This window comes from Pelodiscus sinensis, chromosome 3 (assembly GCF_049634645.1).
Source record: "Pelodiscus sinensis isolate JC-2024 chromosome 3, ASM4963464v1, whole genome shotgun sequence".
NCBI lineage: Eukaryota > Metazoa > Chordata > Testudines > Trionychidae > Pelodiscus > Pelodiscus sinensis.
The window spans coordinates 156,283,031-156,296,129 of record NC_134713.1 but is presented as its reverse complement, the minus strand read 5'-3'; the positions used below and the strand labels follow the sequence as shown (position 1 = coordinate 156,296,129).

The following is a 13,099-nucleotide window of genomic DNA, read 5'->3' as shown; positions in this document are numbered from 1 at the left end:
TTCGCGGGGAACTCCAGACGACTAGAGCCAAGAAGCTCTACGCATTACCACCACTGTAGCTGTAACTCGGGCTGCAGTGTCAGCTACATCCATTGCCGTTTGGAGAGTGGTGCGGGCGATCATATGGCCCTCATGAACTATTGATTTTAAAATGGGTCTTTTGGAGTCGGGGAGGTGTGCCATTAGTTCTCCCAGTTTTGAGTAGTTGTCAAAGTTGTGATTTGCTAAGAGAGCAGAGTAATTTGATATTCTGAGTTGTAGAGTGGAAGAGGAGTATACTTTCTTGCCAAAGGAGTCCAACTTTTTGTAGTCCTTGTCTGCATTGCCCGTCCTATATTGTGGAAGCTTCGCTCGTTGTTGTGCTGAGTCCACGACTAGTGAGTTAGGTCGTGGGTGAGTGAAGAGAAAGTCGTTGTCTTTTGAGGGGACAAAGTACTTTCTGTCAATTTTCCTGTTAGTTGGTTGGATGGATGCAGGCATTTTCCACAGGTCCTCTGAGGTCTCCATGAGTGCCTCGTCTATGGGTAGGGCAATCTTGCTATGTAGTGTCGGGTGTAGGTTCTTTAGCAATTGGTATTGTTTCTTCTGCACTTCCTGCAGGGAGACATTCTGGCTTGTCGCTACTCTCTTGAATAGTTCTTGGAACTGTTTTAGATCATCAATTGTTCCAGTGTCTGATGGTACTACGGCGTCCTCTGTTTGGGCATCAAGGGCATCAGAGTGTGTTACGTTAACTGACTGAGTATCTGAGTCATTGTCTGAGATTCGTTCCGCCTCGTCCTCCGAAAGACTTGCTGGAGGTAGGGGTAGTGGCCGAGGCAAGCTTCTCCGGGATGCGGTGGAGTGAGGTGGAGAACGGTGTCCATATGGCTCCCAGTGTTCCCACGGTCCCCATTGCGGTGGATAAGGTGGAGGTGGGTAAGGCCAGTATGGGTGCCATGGGCTATGTTGTGGCAGAGCCCTATAATGGTGGGAGCGAGACTTCCCAGGTGATGGGTGTCGTGAGGAATAGACCGTGCAGTGGTCATCATCAGGAAAGGGGGCGTACTGAAGAGACAACGGTGATATCGACCTGGGAGGGGATTGCCTTGATGGAGACCTCCCAGGAGAGTAAGAAGTAGAGGGCAGGCAGGGATATTGATGCCTGCTGTGTGAATCAGTCTCTTGCTGGGGCTGATCCCCAGCAGCCTCATTTGGCTGCTTGTCTGGCTGTGGCAGGACCAGCGGAGCATCAGCTGGTGCCAGTGACTTTGGAGGCTGGCCATCCTTTTATTACTGTGGTGCCGTGACTTTAATAGGCACCACAGCTTTAAGCCGTGCTGCAGCTTTCGGCGCCGCAGAGTGTTGAAGCGGCACCGGGGTTGGAAGCAGTGCCGCACTTTCAAGCGGCACTGCGGTTTGAAACGGTGCTGGCTTTTCAAGCCATGCTGGCTGTTTAGAGTGCTCCTGGGGCCGCTCAGCTGTTGTGTGCCCCAATGCCGGTGCGGAGTGCGAGGATCGCCCTCAAGTCTTAGTGGCAGGGGACTTCACAACCTGGTGTGCCTCTCCTCTACGTTTGGGAGAGGAAGAGGCTGGAAGGGAGCGGGATGAAGAGGCTCTCATTCTCTGGGTATTCTTGGAAGGCGGCAGAGGCTCTTGCCGTGGTGTAGATTGTTCCCCCGCAGGCTGTAGAGCTTTTTCAAATAAAATCATCCTGAGGCGGAGCTCACGGTCTTTTCTGGCTCTCGCCGTTAGGGAATTGCAGTGGGTACAGTTGTGGGGAGAGTGGGTCTCCCCCAAACAACGTATGCAGTCCGAGTGACCATCTGAAGCCGGCATTGGGTCCCGGCATTGACCACACTTTTTAAAACCTGAGGAGCCGGACATGGCGGGCTCTCTCTTTCTTGAAATTATTATATTTATCTTCTATATTGTTATAGTAGTATATGTTTGTGTGGTTTTGCTTCTTCTTTTTTTTTTGTTAACGTCTTTGTGTGTGTTTTGTTTTGACAGGCGGGAGAATGCTGGTTCACCAGAGTCCCGGTCTGAGGTGAGTTCAAGCCCCCTGAGGGGGGATTTTAATTAAGTCTATTTTTACTATTTCTAGTTTTTTTTTAAGAGAACAAGGAGAGACTAACTTGGATAAAACAGGGGATGGTAACTATGCCTAAATAACTAAGGGGAAAGTAGTCAGTCTGACAGGGAACTCCTGGCTGCGCCGTCCGCTGATGATGGCGGTTAAAGAGGAACTGAAAGGAAGGGGGTTGAGCTACGCTCCTCAGGAGGCAGGAAGGGCTTGAGACGCCTCCTGGGCATGTGTGGCTCAACAGGGAAAACTGCTATACAAAGCTCCGATCTGTGGCTCAGGGCAACCCTTCACCTACAGTGGAGCACCCACGGGGACACTACTCGAAGAAGAACAATTCGTTCATGAATGTGAAACTCGGAACAGACTTTAGGAATAAAGACTGGGTGTGGTCTTAAAATCACAACCAGCTCTGCTAAAGGTTGTGTATGGTGGATAAAGACTGGGTGAGGTCTTAAAATCACAACCAGCTCTGCTAAAGGTTGTGTATGGTGGTACTGCTGTCATCTCACTGACTCTGCAGGCAGATGTTATAGCGAGTAAAAAGACCACTTTTAGCATCAACATTTGGAGTGATGTAATAGCCAAAGATTTAAATGGTGATTTAATGATCATGTCCAGCACTAAGTCTAGATTCCATGGTGGAAAAGTGAGTCTTCGATGGAGATTAAGGCTTGTCAACCCCTTAAGGAACCTTTTAGTAATCGGGTGTATGAACACTGAGGTGCCATCTATAAAGTGCCCGAAGGCAGTGATTGCCACGAGATGTACTTTTAAGGAAGCTAAGGCTAGACTTGTCTGTTTCAGGTGGAATACGTAGTCAAGGATTTGATGAAGAGATGCTGCATATGGTTCAATGTGGTTAGAAGAGCACCATGATGTGAACCTTCACCTGTTTGAGATGTAAGTAGCTCGTGTGTTGTGTCTTCTTCCATGAATCAGGATTTCTTTGGCCTGTGGGGAGTATAGGTCTTCTGATATATTAAGCCAATTAGGAGCCAGGCTGTCAGGTATAGGGTGTAGGGCTGAGGGTGCAGAAGGGACCCCTGGTCCTGGGTCAGGAGGTCCCTCAGGTTGGGAAGGACATATGGGGGATACGGAGACATTCATTAGAGAAACGGGAACCAAGGCTGACGGGCCCAGACAGGTGCCATGAGGATCAATTTGGCTCCATCCATGGTGATCTTCTTGAGGACACTGGGTATCAGTACAATGGAGGAAAATGCATCGAGAACCCCCTCCCCCAATTGAGGAGAAAGGCATCTTAAAGGGACCCGGGACTGATGCCCACCCTGGAGCAAAGTAACAACAATTCTTGGTTTTGTAGGTAGCGAAGAGGTCTACAAGGGAGAAACCCCTCCAGTGGAAGATATGGCGGAGAACATCTCTGCAAAGTTCCCAATTGTGATCCGGTGCAAACTGTCTGCTCAGGGAGTCTGCAGCAACATTGTTGACAGCAGGTAAGTAAGATGCTATCAACGTGATGTTGTTTCAAATGCACCAGTTCCAAAGGTGAAGTGCTTCTTCACAAAGGGAACGAGATTGTGCACCACCATGGTGATTGATATAATACATTGTAGTGATATTGTTTGTAAGTATTCTTACCGTGGCATCCTGAATATATCTCTGGAAATGTTTGCAAGCATTGAAGACTGCCCTGAGTTCCCAGAGATGCATCTCCCTGTCATGCCAGGCCTGCACTGTTAATTTTGAACAGTTGGGGTGCTTTGTGGTACATGAGCCTCACCCAGACAATGGAGACATCAGGAGTGGCTGTCTGAAACGGGCATGGGTTCACGACATGTGTCGCATTTCTTGAAACCCGGAGAACCGGGCATCTCAGGTTCAGAATAAATCTTTTCTTCCTCTTCTCTTTTTTTAGGCCTGAGGGCCGGTAACAATGCAGAACTTTTCCTAACATTATTTATTTATTTATAAACAACTGCGAACTATAAAAGTAACTCTAACTAACTACAGGCAGTCCCCGAGTTACGTGGATCCGACTTACGTCGGATCCGCAGATACGAACGGGGCTTTTCTCGCACCGGAGGACGGGAGCGGCGGGATGCCCAGATGCGCCGCGGTCCGCCGCCCCCGTGCTCTGGGGCGAGAAAAACTGCTCCCCGTCTCCCTGGTCTGCAGGGAGATGGGGAGCAAAGCCTCGGAGCACGCCCGCAGCGGGACAGCCCGGGTGCGCTTGAGCTGTCCCCCTGTGGGCGTGTTCCATGGCTTTGCTCCCCATCTCCCAACCAGCAGACCAGGGAGATGAGGAGCAAAGCCTCGGAGCACGCCCGCAGCGGGACAGCTGCGGCGCGCCTGGGCTGTCCCACTGCGGGCGTGCTCCGAGGCTTTGCTCCCCGTCTCCCTGCAGACCAGGGAGACGGGGAGCAAAGCCGCGGAGCACGCCCGCAGGGGGACAGCTCAAGCGTGCCTGGCCTGTCCCGCTGCGGGTGTGCTCTGCGGCTTTGCTTCCCGTCTCCCTGGTCTGCAGGGAGACGGGGAGCAAAGCCTCAGAGCACGCCCGCAGCGGGACAGCCTGGGCGTGCTTGAGCTGTCCCCCTGCGGGCGTGCTCCGCGGCTTTGCTCCCCATCTCCCTGGTCTGATCAGCAGACCAGGGAGATGGGGAGCAAAGCCGCGGAGCACGCCAGCAGTGGGACAGCCGTGGCGCGCCTGGACTGTCCCGCTGCCCGTGTGCTCTGCGGCTTTGCTCCGCATCTCCCAGGTCAGCAGACCAGGGAGACGGAGCAAAGCCGTGGAGGACTTGGGCGGTCCTGCCACCCCTGTCTTCCTGGTCTGCTGGGGGGGGGTGCAGCTAGTGCCTCCCACCCCAGCAGACCAGGCTTTTCTTGCCTACCCCTAGGGTAGAGCAGCTGGGGGCTGCCGGGTTGGTCCCGCAGCGCCGCTCCGGACCAACCCGGCAGCACCCCAGCTGCTCTGCCCCAGGCGTCCTGATTCAGCCACTGCTGGTCAGTTTCAGCAGCGGCTGAATCAGGACGCCTGGGGCAGAGCATCTGGGGTGCTGCTGGGTTGCTCCAGTAGCGCCGAGGAGCCGCGCTACTGGAGCAACCCAGCAGCATCCCAGCTGCTCTGTCCCAGGCGTCCCCAAGTCAGCCGCTGCTGAAACTGACCAGCGGCTGACTACAGGAAGCCCGAGGCAGAGTTGCTCTTCCCCAGGCTTCCTGGAATCAGCCGCTGATCAGTTTCAGCAGCAGCTGACTTGGGGACGCCTGGGTTTCTTAAGTTGAATCTGTATGTAAGTCAGAACTGGCGTCCAGATTCAGCCGCGGTTGAAACTGATCAGTTTCAGCAGCGGCTGACGCCAGTTCCGACTTACATACAGATTCAACTTAAGAACAAACCTACAGTCCCTATCTTGTACGTATCCCGGGGACTGCCTGTACCTATTAAATATAACAAATATAAGAACTAATTTACACACACTTAAATTTTCTGACTAGACTAAGTCGAAGAGAGTTCACTCCAACCGCAGCTAGGGGCATCTGAGAGGAATAGATGGCAACCAAACTGTGCGTGTGTGCAAAAGGGCACGAACACCACGAGGTGCTGACCGCACATGTGCGGTCTGGCTGCCAACTGCTATGCAAAACTCTGATCTGCGGCATTGGGACGAGCCTGACACCTATAGTGGAGCACCCATGGGGACATCACTCGAAGAAGAATAGCAAGATTCTACATTATTCTTTCCCTCATCATATTTTTCCTGGAATATTTCATACCTTGTAATTATGTCATCAGTCAGTTGCTAATTAATATGAACTCCTCCACACTCTAGCCTCAACAAGAAAAGAAAAGAAAAGAAAAGAAAAGAAAAGAAAAGAAAAGAAAAGAAAAGAAAAGAAAAGAAAAGAAAAGAAAAGAAAAGAAAAGAAAAGAAAAGAAAAGATGTTCTTGGACTAAGCTCCCTTGGTTGCATTGATGAGACAATGGAGTTTCTACAGCAGCACCCCACCCCCATGTAGTCACATGTCTCCCCTGCCCCAGCAAGCCAGCACAATCCATTTGAAATGTTGGCATCCCCCATGCAGCCTGCTTCCCCCACTCTCTCCCACCCCAAAAGAGAGTCTTGTGTCTCTCCTCTGTCCCAGAGTCTGCAGCCCAACTAGGACTGCTGTGCTGAAACAGAGAAGGTCTGACTCTTTTCTACAACGCAGATAGGAGAGAGTCAGGACACCCCAAACACTCCCTATTTCACTGCACAGACAACAGCACCCATCCACTCCCTTTTTCCCATACCCACCCCTGTGCAATCTGTTTCCCCAAACCCCAGCCAAGCAAAGTCTAGGAGAGAATCCTACCTCTCAAAGTTGCAGACACCAGCAGCTGTAACCCAGCTGAGAGTCAAAGACTATACTGCAAACTCCCTATCCCCAACTCACCAACACCAGCACCCACTTGCAGTCTGCTTCCCTCCCCTCCCAGTCACTTGCCCCAGACTATTTGGGGGCTGGGAGGGAATTGTGGGTTTCTCACAAGCAGCTAGTTGCTGTAATCAGAGTAATCTCTCTCCTCTCCTGGCTGCCACAGTCCAGCTGGGAGATCAGAGGCCCCAAACTCTCTTCCCCATCTTATCCCCAAACCACTTACTCCCTCCTTTCTCTTTATGTCCCGCCTCTACTGGCTGAGAGGGCCATGTTCTCCATCCCCAGCAGGGAGTTTCTAGAGATGAGAGAGAAGTGCCCTTCCCCCATGCAGACTGCTCTGTGTGTGGCAGTCTTGAGCCCCTGGGTGGGGCTCAATAAGCAGCTAGACAGCCGCCCTGCAGCTCAGCTTAGATGAACTTTAATGAATTATATGTTCAGAATCCTTGTGCCATGTTCCAGAAGGGAACTAAGACCAGGGAGAATAAGTGACCTTTCCAAAGTCATCATGGAAGTTTGTGCCAGAACCAGAAAGAAAACCCAGATAGTCTGAGTCTCAGTGCAGTGCATTAACCGTAAGATCAACCTTCTACGCTTACTGAAACCAATGATCCCAATGAATAAAACACTCATAAAACACCAATAATAAAACATCAATAACTAGCCCTCATGAAATGCAAAGTGCTCCACTTAGGAAGGAACAATCAGTTCCATACATACAGAATGGGAAGCGACTATCTGGGAAGGAGTACGGCAGAAAGGGATCTAGGGGTCATAGTGGACCACAAGCTGAATATGAGTCAGCAGTGTGATGCTGTTGCAAAGAAAGCAAACATGATTCTGGGATGCATGAACAGGTGTGTTGTGAGCAAGACACAAGAAGTCATTCTTCTGCTCTACTCTGCACTGGTTAGGCCTCAATTGGAGTATTGTGTCCAGTTCTGGGCACCGCATTTCAAGAAAGATGTGGAGAAATTGGAGAGGGTCCAGAGAAGAGCAACAAGAATGATTAAAGTTCTAGAGAACATGACCTATGAGGGAAGGCTGAAGGAATTGGGTTTCTTTAGTTTAGAAAAGAGAAGACCGAGGGGGGACATGATAGCAGTTTTCAGGTATCTAAAAGGGTGTCATAAGGAGGAGGAGGGAGAAAACTTGTTCATCTTGGACTCTGGGGATAGAACAAGAAGCAATGGGCTTAAACTGCAGCAAGGGAGGTTTAGGTTGGACATTAGGAAAAAGTTCCTAACTGTCAGGGTAGTCAAACACTGGAATAAATTGTCCAGGGAGGTTGTGGAATCTCCATCTGTGGAGATATTTAAGAGTAGGTTAGATAAATGTCTATCAGGGATGGTCTAGACAGTATTTGGTCCTGCCATGAGGACAGGGGACTGGACTCAATGACCTCTCGAGGTCCCTTCCAGTTCTAGTATTCTATGATTCTGTGATTCTGTGAACTATATTTTGAAGTAAATACATCTGTGCTCCTGCCCTGTTTGTAAAATTCACCCTTATGTGCTTAAATACTCATTGCATACAGATATTGAGTAATTGTGCACTATCATAACTGCCTGGGTTGTATGTACTAATGTAAACTAGGTATATTGTTTTAAAATCACAATGTACATACCTATATTCAAAAAATAATATCTTGGCATGCTCAAAATATTTCTAAAATGTTCTTTTCAGAATTTTAGTTTAACAGTGACAGGTAACAAACCATCTGTTTACTATACCTTAGTATTTGTTGAATTCACTTTTATTTGGAATTCTTCCAAGACAGAAACAAGTTTTTTATAGTTAGTGATGTTTCGATAGATTTTACTTCCAAGAGATGTGTTCCTATCCAGAAAATCCACAAATATGGTAGACTCCTCCATCAATTTTTCTTTGGTCCACATGATCTAATAAAATTCAGTTCAGACTATTAATCTCACCATTTTATATGTTAGAAAGCAATGCTCAATGCTGCTCTTAACTCAAATGGTTGTTCTGCCTATTATTGTTTCCTCACAGTTCTCATAATAAGACCATTTCTGTTGCTCAGACCTTTGCCATATTTTACTGTTTGAACTGAAATTTTCCATAATGGATATATGTCTGATGATGCCTTTTTTTTTCCAATCAGCAAGAAATGTTCAGCCATTTCTAAGAATGAAATTAGGAAAGGTACATTATTTTTGCCATGTTAAATTAGTGACCTTTTTTCTTAAAATTCTAGCACCTGCATGCTATGTAGCAGGAATTTTAAATTTGGCAGGTGATATCTTGAATTTCCTTTTTCTTGTTACTTTAAAAATCCATTCAAATTTGGCAGAGGAGGAAGGGAGGGTGGATATATAGCAGCTGTGGCCAACTTGCAGCTCTTCCCCCCCCAAAAGTGCGGCTCACAAAGCTGCTCCTGCCCCCTCACATGGCCCCCAGCTCCCTCCGGCCCCCGGCTTCCCTGTGCTTACTGGGTCGGTGATTCAAAATGGCACCCAAGATGGCGGCCATCAACAGGAGCCTAATATGGCCAAAAAGCCTAAGTTTGCTTGCTCCTTAAAGGGGCAGCCTCCTTTTTTTGTTTTGTTTTGTTTTGTTTTGTTTTATTTTGCTTTGCTTGACAATTCTGGGGGGCTTTTTTTTTTACTTGACAATTCTGGGGGACTTTCCTTTTTTTTTTTATTTGCTTGACAATTCTTTGCATTTTTTCCGCCACTGTTTCGGCTCTCTTTGTTAAATGGGTTGGCCATCCCTGGTGTATAGCATGGAGGACATCCAGAGTACCTGAAACACATTTCCCATGGAACCCAAACTGTGGTTTAGGAAAGAACAAAACCATTGACACTTCCTGTTGCTCTTTGTTGCAAAGAGGCCTAGGTCGGGATACCCCTACCTGTGGAAAATGCTTAGGGCTACATATATTCTGAGGGACTACTTGTGGTGTGGAAAAAACGGCATGATCAGTCCATGAGCACGTTCTGAATTCCCAGGAGGTATGTAGCCTCCAGCTGGATGGGAGAATGTATATTATCATTCCTGGCTTCGTGATTTAATTTTTAGCACTTAAAGTTAAGTATGGTGAGATGTTTCCTTATTTTTCCAGATAAATTTCAGCTGCAAACTATCTTCTCACCTGGATGTAAAGAAATAGTTTTTCTTCATTAACAGAAAGTGTTATGTGCTATTAAATTCCGGTATGCTTGCTTCTGCTTATTTCCAATTATGGTGAAAAGTGGCAAAAGCCCTCTGTCCCCCTCTCTTTGTTCACTCACACAGGGTCAGATAGAATCAGTCATCTAATATTTAAGGGCCAAATCCTCCAAGCCTCTCTGCATGGAATACAGGACCAAGCTAACTTTTTAAACGATGGCCAAATTCTGTTCTTAGTTATACTGGATTTATCCTGTTGTAACTGAGAGAAGATTATGGCCCTTAATTTATACATCTATGATTACTATTATTTTTATAACTAAGGAAGTTTTCCAAAAGACCCTAAATCAAATCCACAAAGATTTTCTTTTTTAAAAATATCTACAGAAATGTACGTATTTACCTTAAAATAGTTATATAGCTCATTTGAGAGAAACTGATAAAATGCTTCTCTTTCAGCAGATTCAATCAGGCGATCATGGAATACTCGTGTTGTTTCATGTACAAAGAGAAGAGCTGCAGTTTCTTTTGAGACAATAACAGATCTGTGGGCTTGCAACAATCCCTGGAGCACCTGTTAGCAATTTTAGTATATAGTGTTTATATGAACTTTTAAATTAATTGGATTACTAAAAGAGATACCGGTATGTTTATTTTTTAAAACTTATTACAGTATATGGTAGTTTATCAACAGTAGTATCATATGTTTAATCAGAACTAAAGATTCAAATATCTCTTACTAAAGGTTGTATTTTCTTCTCCTGCACATGCATTCAAAGAAGAAGCCTCCTACCTTGCACCTCCCATGCAGGGCGCGATAACATGACAGTTCCTGGGCCTCGACAATGCTTACAACATGATGCTAGCCAGGGAAGGTCGGAGGACATGAAACAAAGTGCACGTTGCATCCCCTATAGGATGTAGCAGCAGGTGTATCTTCCCTGAGCATCAGGGAAGTTCAAAAAATATTATGCCTCTGAGGCACAATTAGTCCAGGAGTCCTAATGGGCTGGCTCAACTTAATCCAGGCCCTCCCATAGGGCTGTTGGTATAAGTCAGGTGACAACCCATATTTGAGCAGCCATCAGTAAGGCTGCACATCTGTCATGGAAGTCACAGATTCCATGACTTTCTGTGACTTCTGCACCGGATGGTGCACCTGGCTTTGGGGCTGCCTGAGCAGCTTGTGCAGACCCTAGGCTGCTGCTGAGGCAGTTTGCGTGTGGAAAGAGATTTGGGGCTGGGGAAGAGGGTTGGGGTGCAGGGCAGTGCTTATCTCAGTGGGGGGATTCCTTGGAAGTGACTGGCATATTCCTGCAGTGTCTAGAGGAAGGGAAGTGGGAGTGGTCCTCCACGTGCTGCCCCAGCCACAAGTTCCAAACAAACAGCTCCCATTGGCTGGGAACAACTGAAGCCAAAGGAGTTTTGGTGGCAGAGATAGTGGCAAGGGCAGCATGTGGAGGAGCCCCCTGGTTTTCCCTCCCCCTAGGAGCTGGAGGGACATGCTTGCCGCTTCCAGGGAGCTGGCAGTCTGCAAGCCCCACAGCTGCAGTGGGGGTCCCAGACAGCACACCACTGTCCACTCCTCATCCCCAGCATCAGCAGGAATCCCATGCTGCATGCTGCCACCTGGCCCCATCCCCAAGACCAGTAAGGGTCCCAGGCAGTGAGCTGCTGCCTGGCCCCTCCCTAGAGCAGGGGTGGCAGGTTTGTATAATTTTTGGTGGTGCCCAGAATGGGTTCGTTCCATGCTTATGCTACTATGGTGTCTGTGTGGATAACCTAGGAAAAAAGGGTGCAAATATAAAAAAAGGGTAATATATATATATATATTAATATATATTAAATATTCAATATATTCAATATAATATATTGAAGTGGGCGAATGCTGCTTTTGATTTTCCACTTTTACATTATTTAATAAAATATATATCAGCTTACGGGGGGGGTCTACTTTCGAAAGTTCTTCAATGTAAATAGGGCTTCTTCAAAAGAGAGCATCCAGACTCTCTGCTTTTTCGCCGCTTTTTCGAAATTTCTCCGTGCAGTCTAGACGCTCTCTTTCGAAAGAGGCTCTTTCGAAAGATGCTTTCGAAAGAGCCTCTTTCGAAAGAAGCCTGCAGTCTAGACATAGCCCAAGGGTATGTCTACACTAGCCCCCTAGTTCAAAGTAGGGAGGCTAATGTAGGCATTCAAAGTTGCAAATGAAGCCCGGGATTTAAATATCCTGGGCTTTATTTGCATCTTCCCGTCGGGCACCATTTTAAAATCCCCCTAGTCTGAACTAACTGCCCACGACTACACGCAGCAGTCAAACGTTAACTCGAACTAAGTCCTTAGTTCGAGTTAACTGTTACACCTCATGGAATGTAACAGTTAACTTGAGGTGTTACAGTTAACTCGAAGATGTAACGGTTAACTCGAACTAAGGACTTAGTTCGAGTTAACGTTTGACTGCTGCGTGTAGCCGCGGGCAGTTAGTTCGGACTAGGAGGAGTTTAAAAAGGCTCCTGGATGGGACGATGCAAATAAAGCCCGGGATATTTAAATCCCAGACTTCGTTTGCAACTTCGAATGCCTACATTAGCCTCCTTAGTTTGAACTAGGGGACTAGTGTAGACATACCCTAAGAGTTTCCTCCTATGAGCAGAATGAATTTTGTGTTGTGCACCAGTACTGAGTTCATGTGGCTTGTTTGGATGTGCCACTGTGGGATTCAAGTTATTAATAAATACCTTATAAACCTCTACCCTTTCCCTCTGCTGCCATGTCTCCTCCCCTTGCTCCTTCAGCTCCCGTGGTGCCTGCTGCCCCCCAACCCCTCACCCTCTTCTGTTGTCCTGACTTGGACTCCTGCCCTTCTCACTGCCCTCAGCCCTCCTGAGACCTGCCCCCCTCCACCAGCCCTTCTCTCCCCCCTGTGCCCACTCCTCCAGTAGCCCAACTCTGATCATTGAGCCACCCCTCCTCATCCTCTCTCCTAAAACCTTCCTCTACATACCTGCACTGCCTCTCTCCTCTGGTGCTGGTCCCTCCCCTGCAGGTGTCTGCCCTTCTGCTTCACCCCAGAATCACCTTCCCTTACCCCTGCACCCTTCTGGTGCCCCCTCTTCCCTGACTGCCCCTGCCCCCTTTGCCCTCTTTTTCCCTCATGCCCACCCCCTCACCATCCTATACTCCCCATTCCCCTCATGCCCCTGTGCCCTCACACATGACTTGTTCCATCCCCACCTTCCTCATGCACACCCCTTCTTTCCAAGTCTTCTCCCAGCATCTCCCCTCCCCCTTCTGGCCCCCAATGCCCTTACCCTCTCCTCTCCCAGCATCACCCTATCCCCCCTCCCACTGACACCTTCCCTCCTGTCCTTTTCCTCAGTCTCCACTTGGCCACCTGGCTAGGATTGCCAGATGGTTGAAACAAAAATACCAAACCACCTCCCCCCCCCCCAAAAAAAACACCGGGAAAAAATTCTGTTGAAGGGGAAAACAAGAGGGGGGGGGGGACTAAAGTTGTTGAGCACT

The 13,099-nt window shown here is 48.1% G+C and overlaps 1 protein-coding gene across 4 annotated transcripts in view; it reads right to left on the bottom strand.

Moving 5' to 3' along the window:
- DNAH14 (dynein axonemal heavy chain 14) overlaps nt 1-13,099 on the bottom strand; it is a 599,282-nt gene that overhangs the window by 166,422 nt on the left and 419,761 nt on the right. For all 4 annotated transcript variants that reach the window (XM_075925276.1, XM_075925277.1, XM_075925279.1 and 1 more), the window contains 2 exons: nt 9,981-10,151; nt 8,179-8,346 (listed from right to left, as the gene is read on the bottom strand). In XM_075925276.1, the coding sequence (XP_075781391.1) occupies nt 8,179-8,346; nt 9,981-10,151 (339 nt within the window). The remainder of the gene's footprint in view (nt 1-8,178; nt 8,347-9,980; nt 10,152-13,099) is intronic.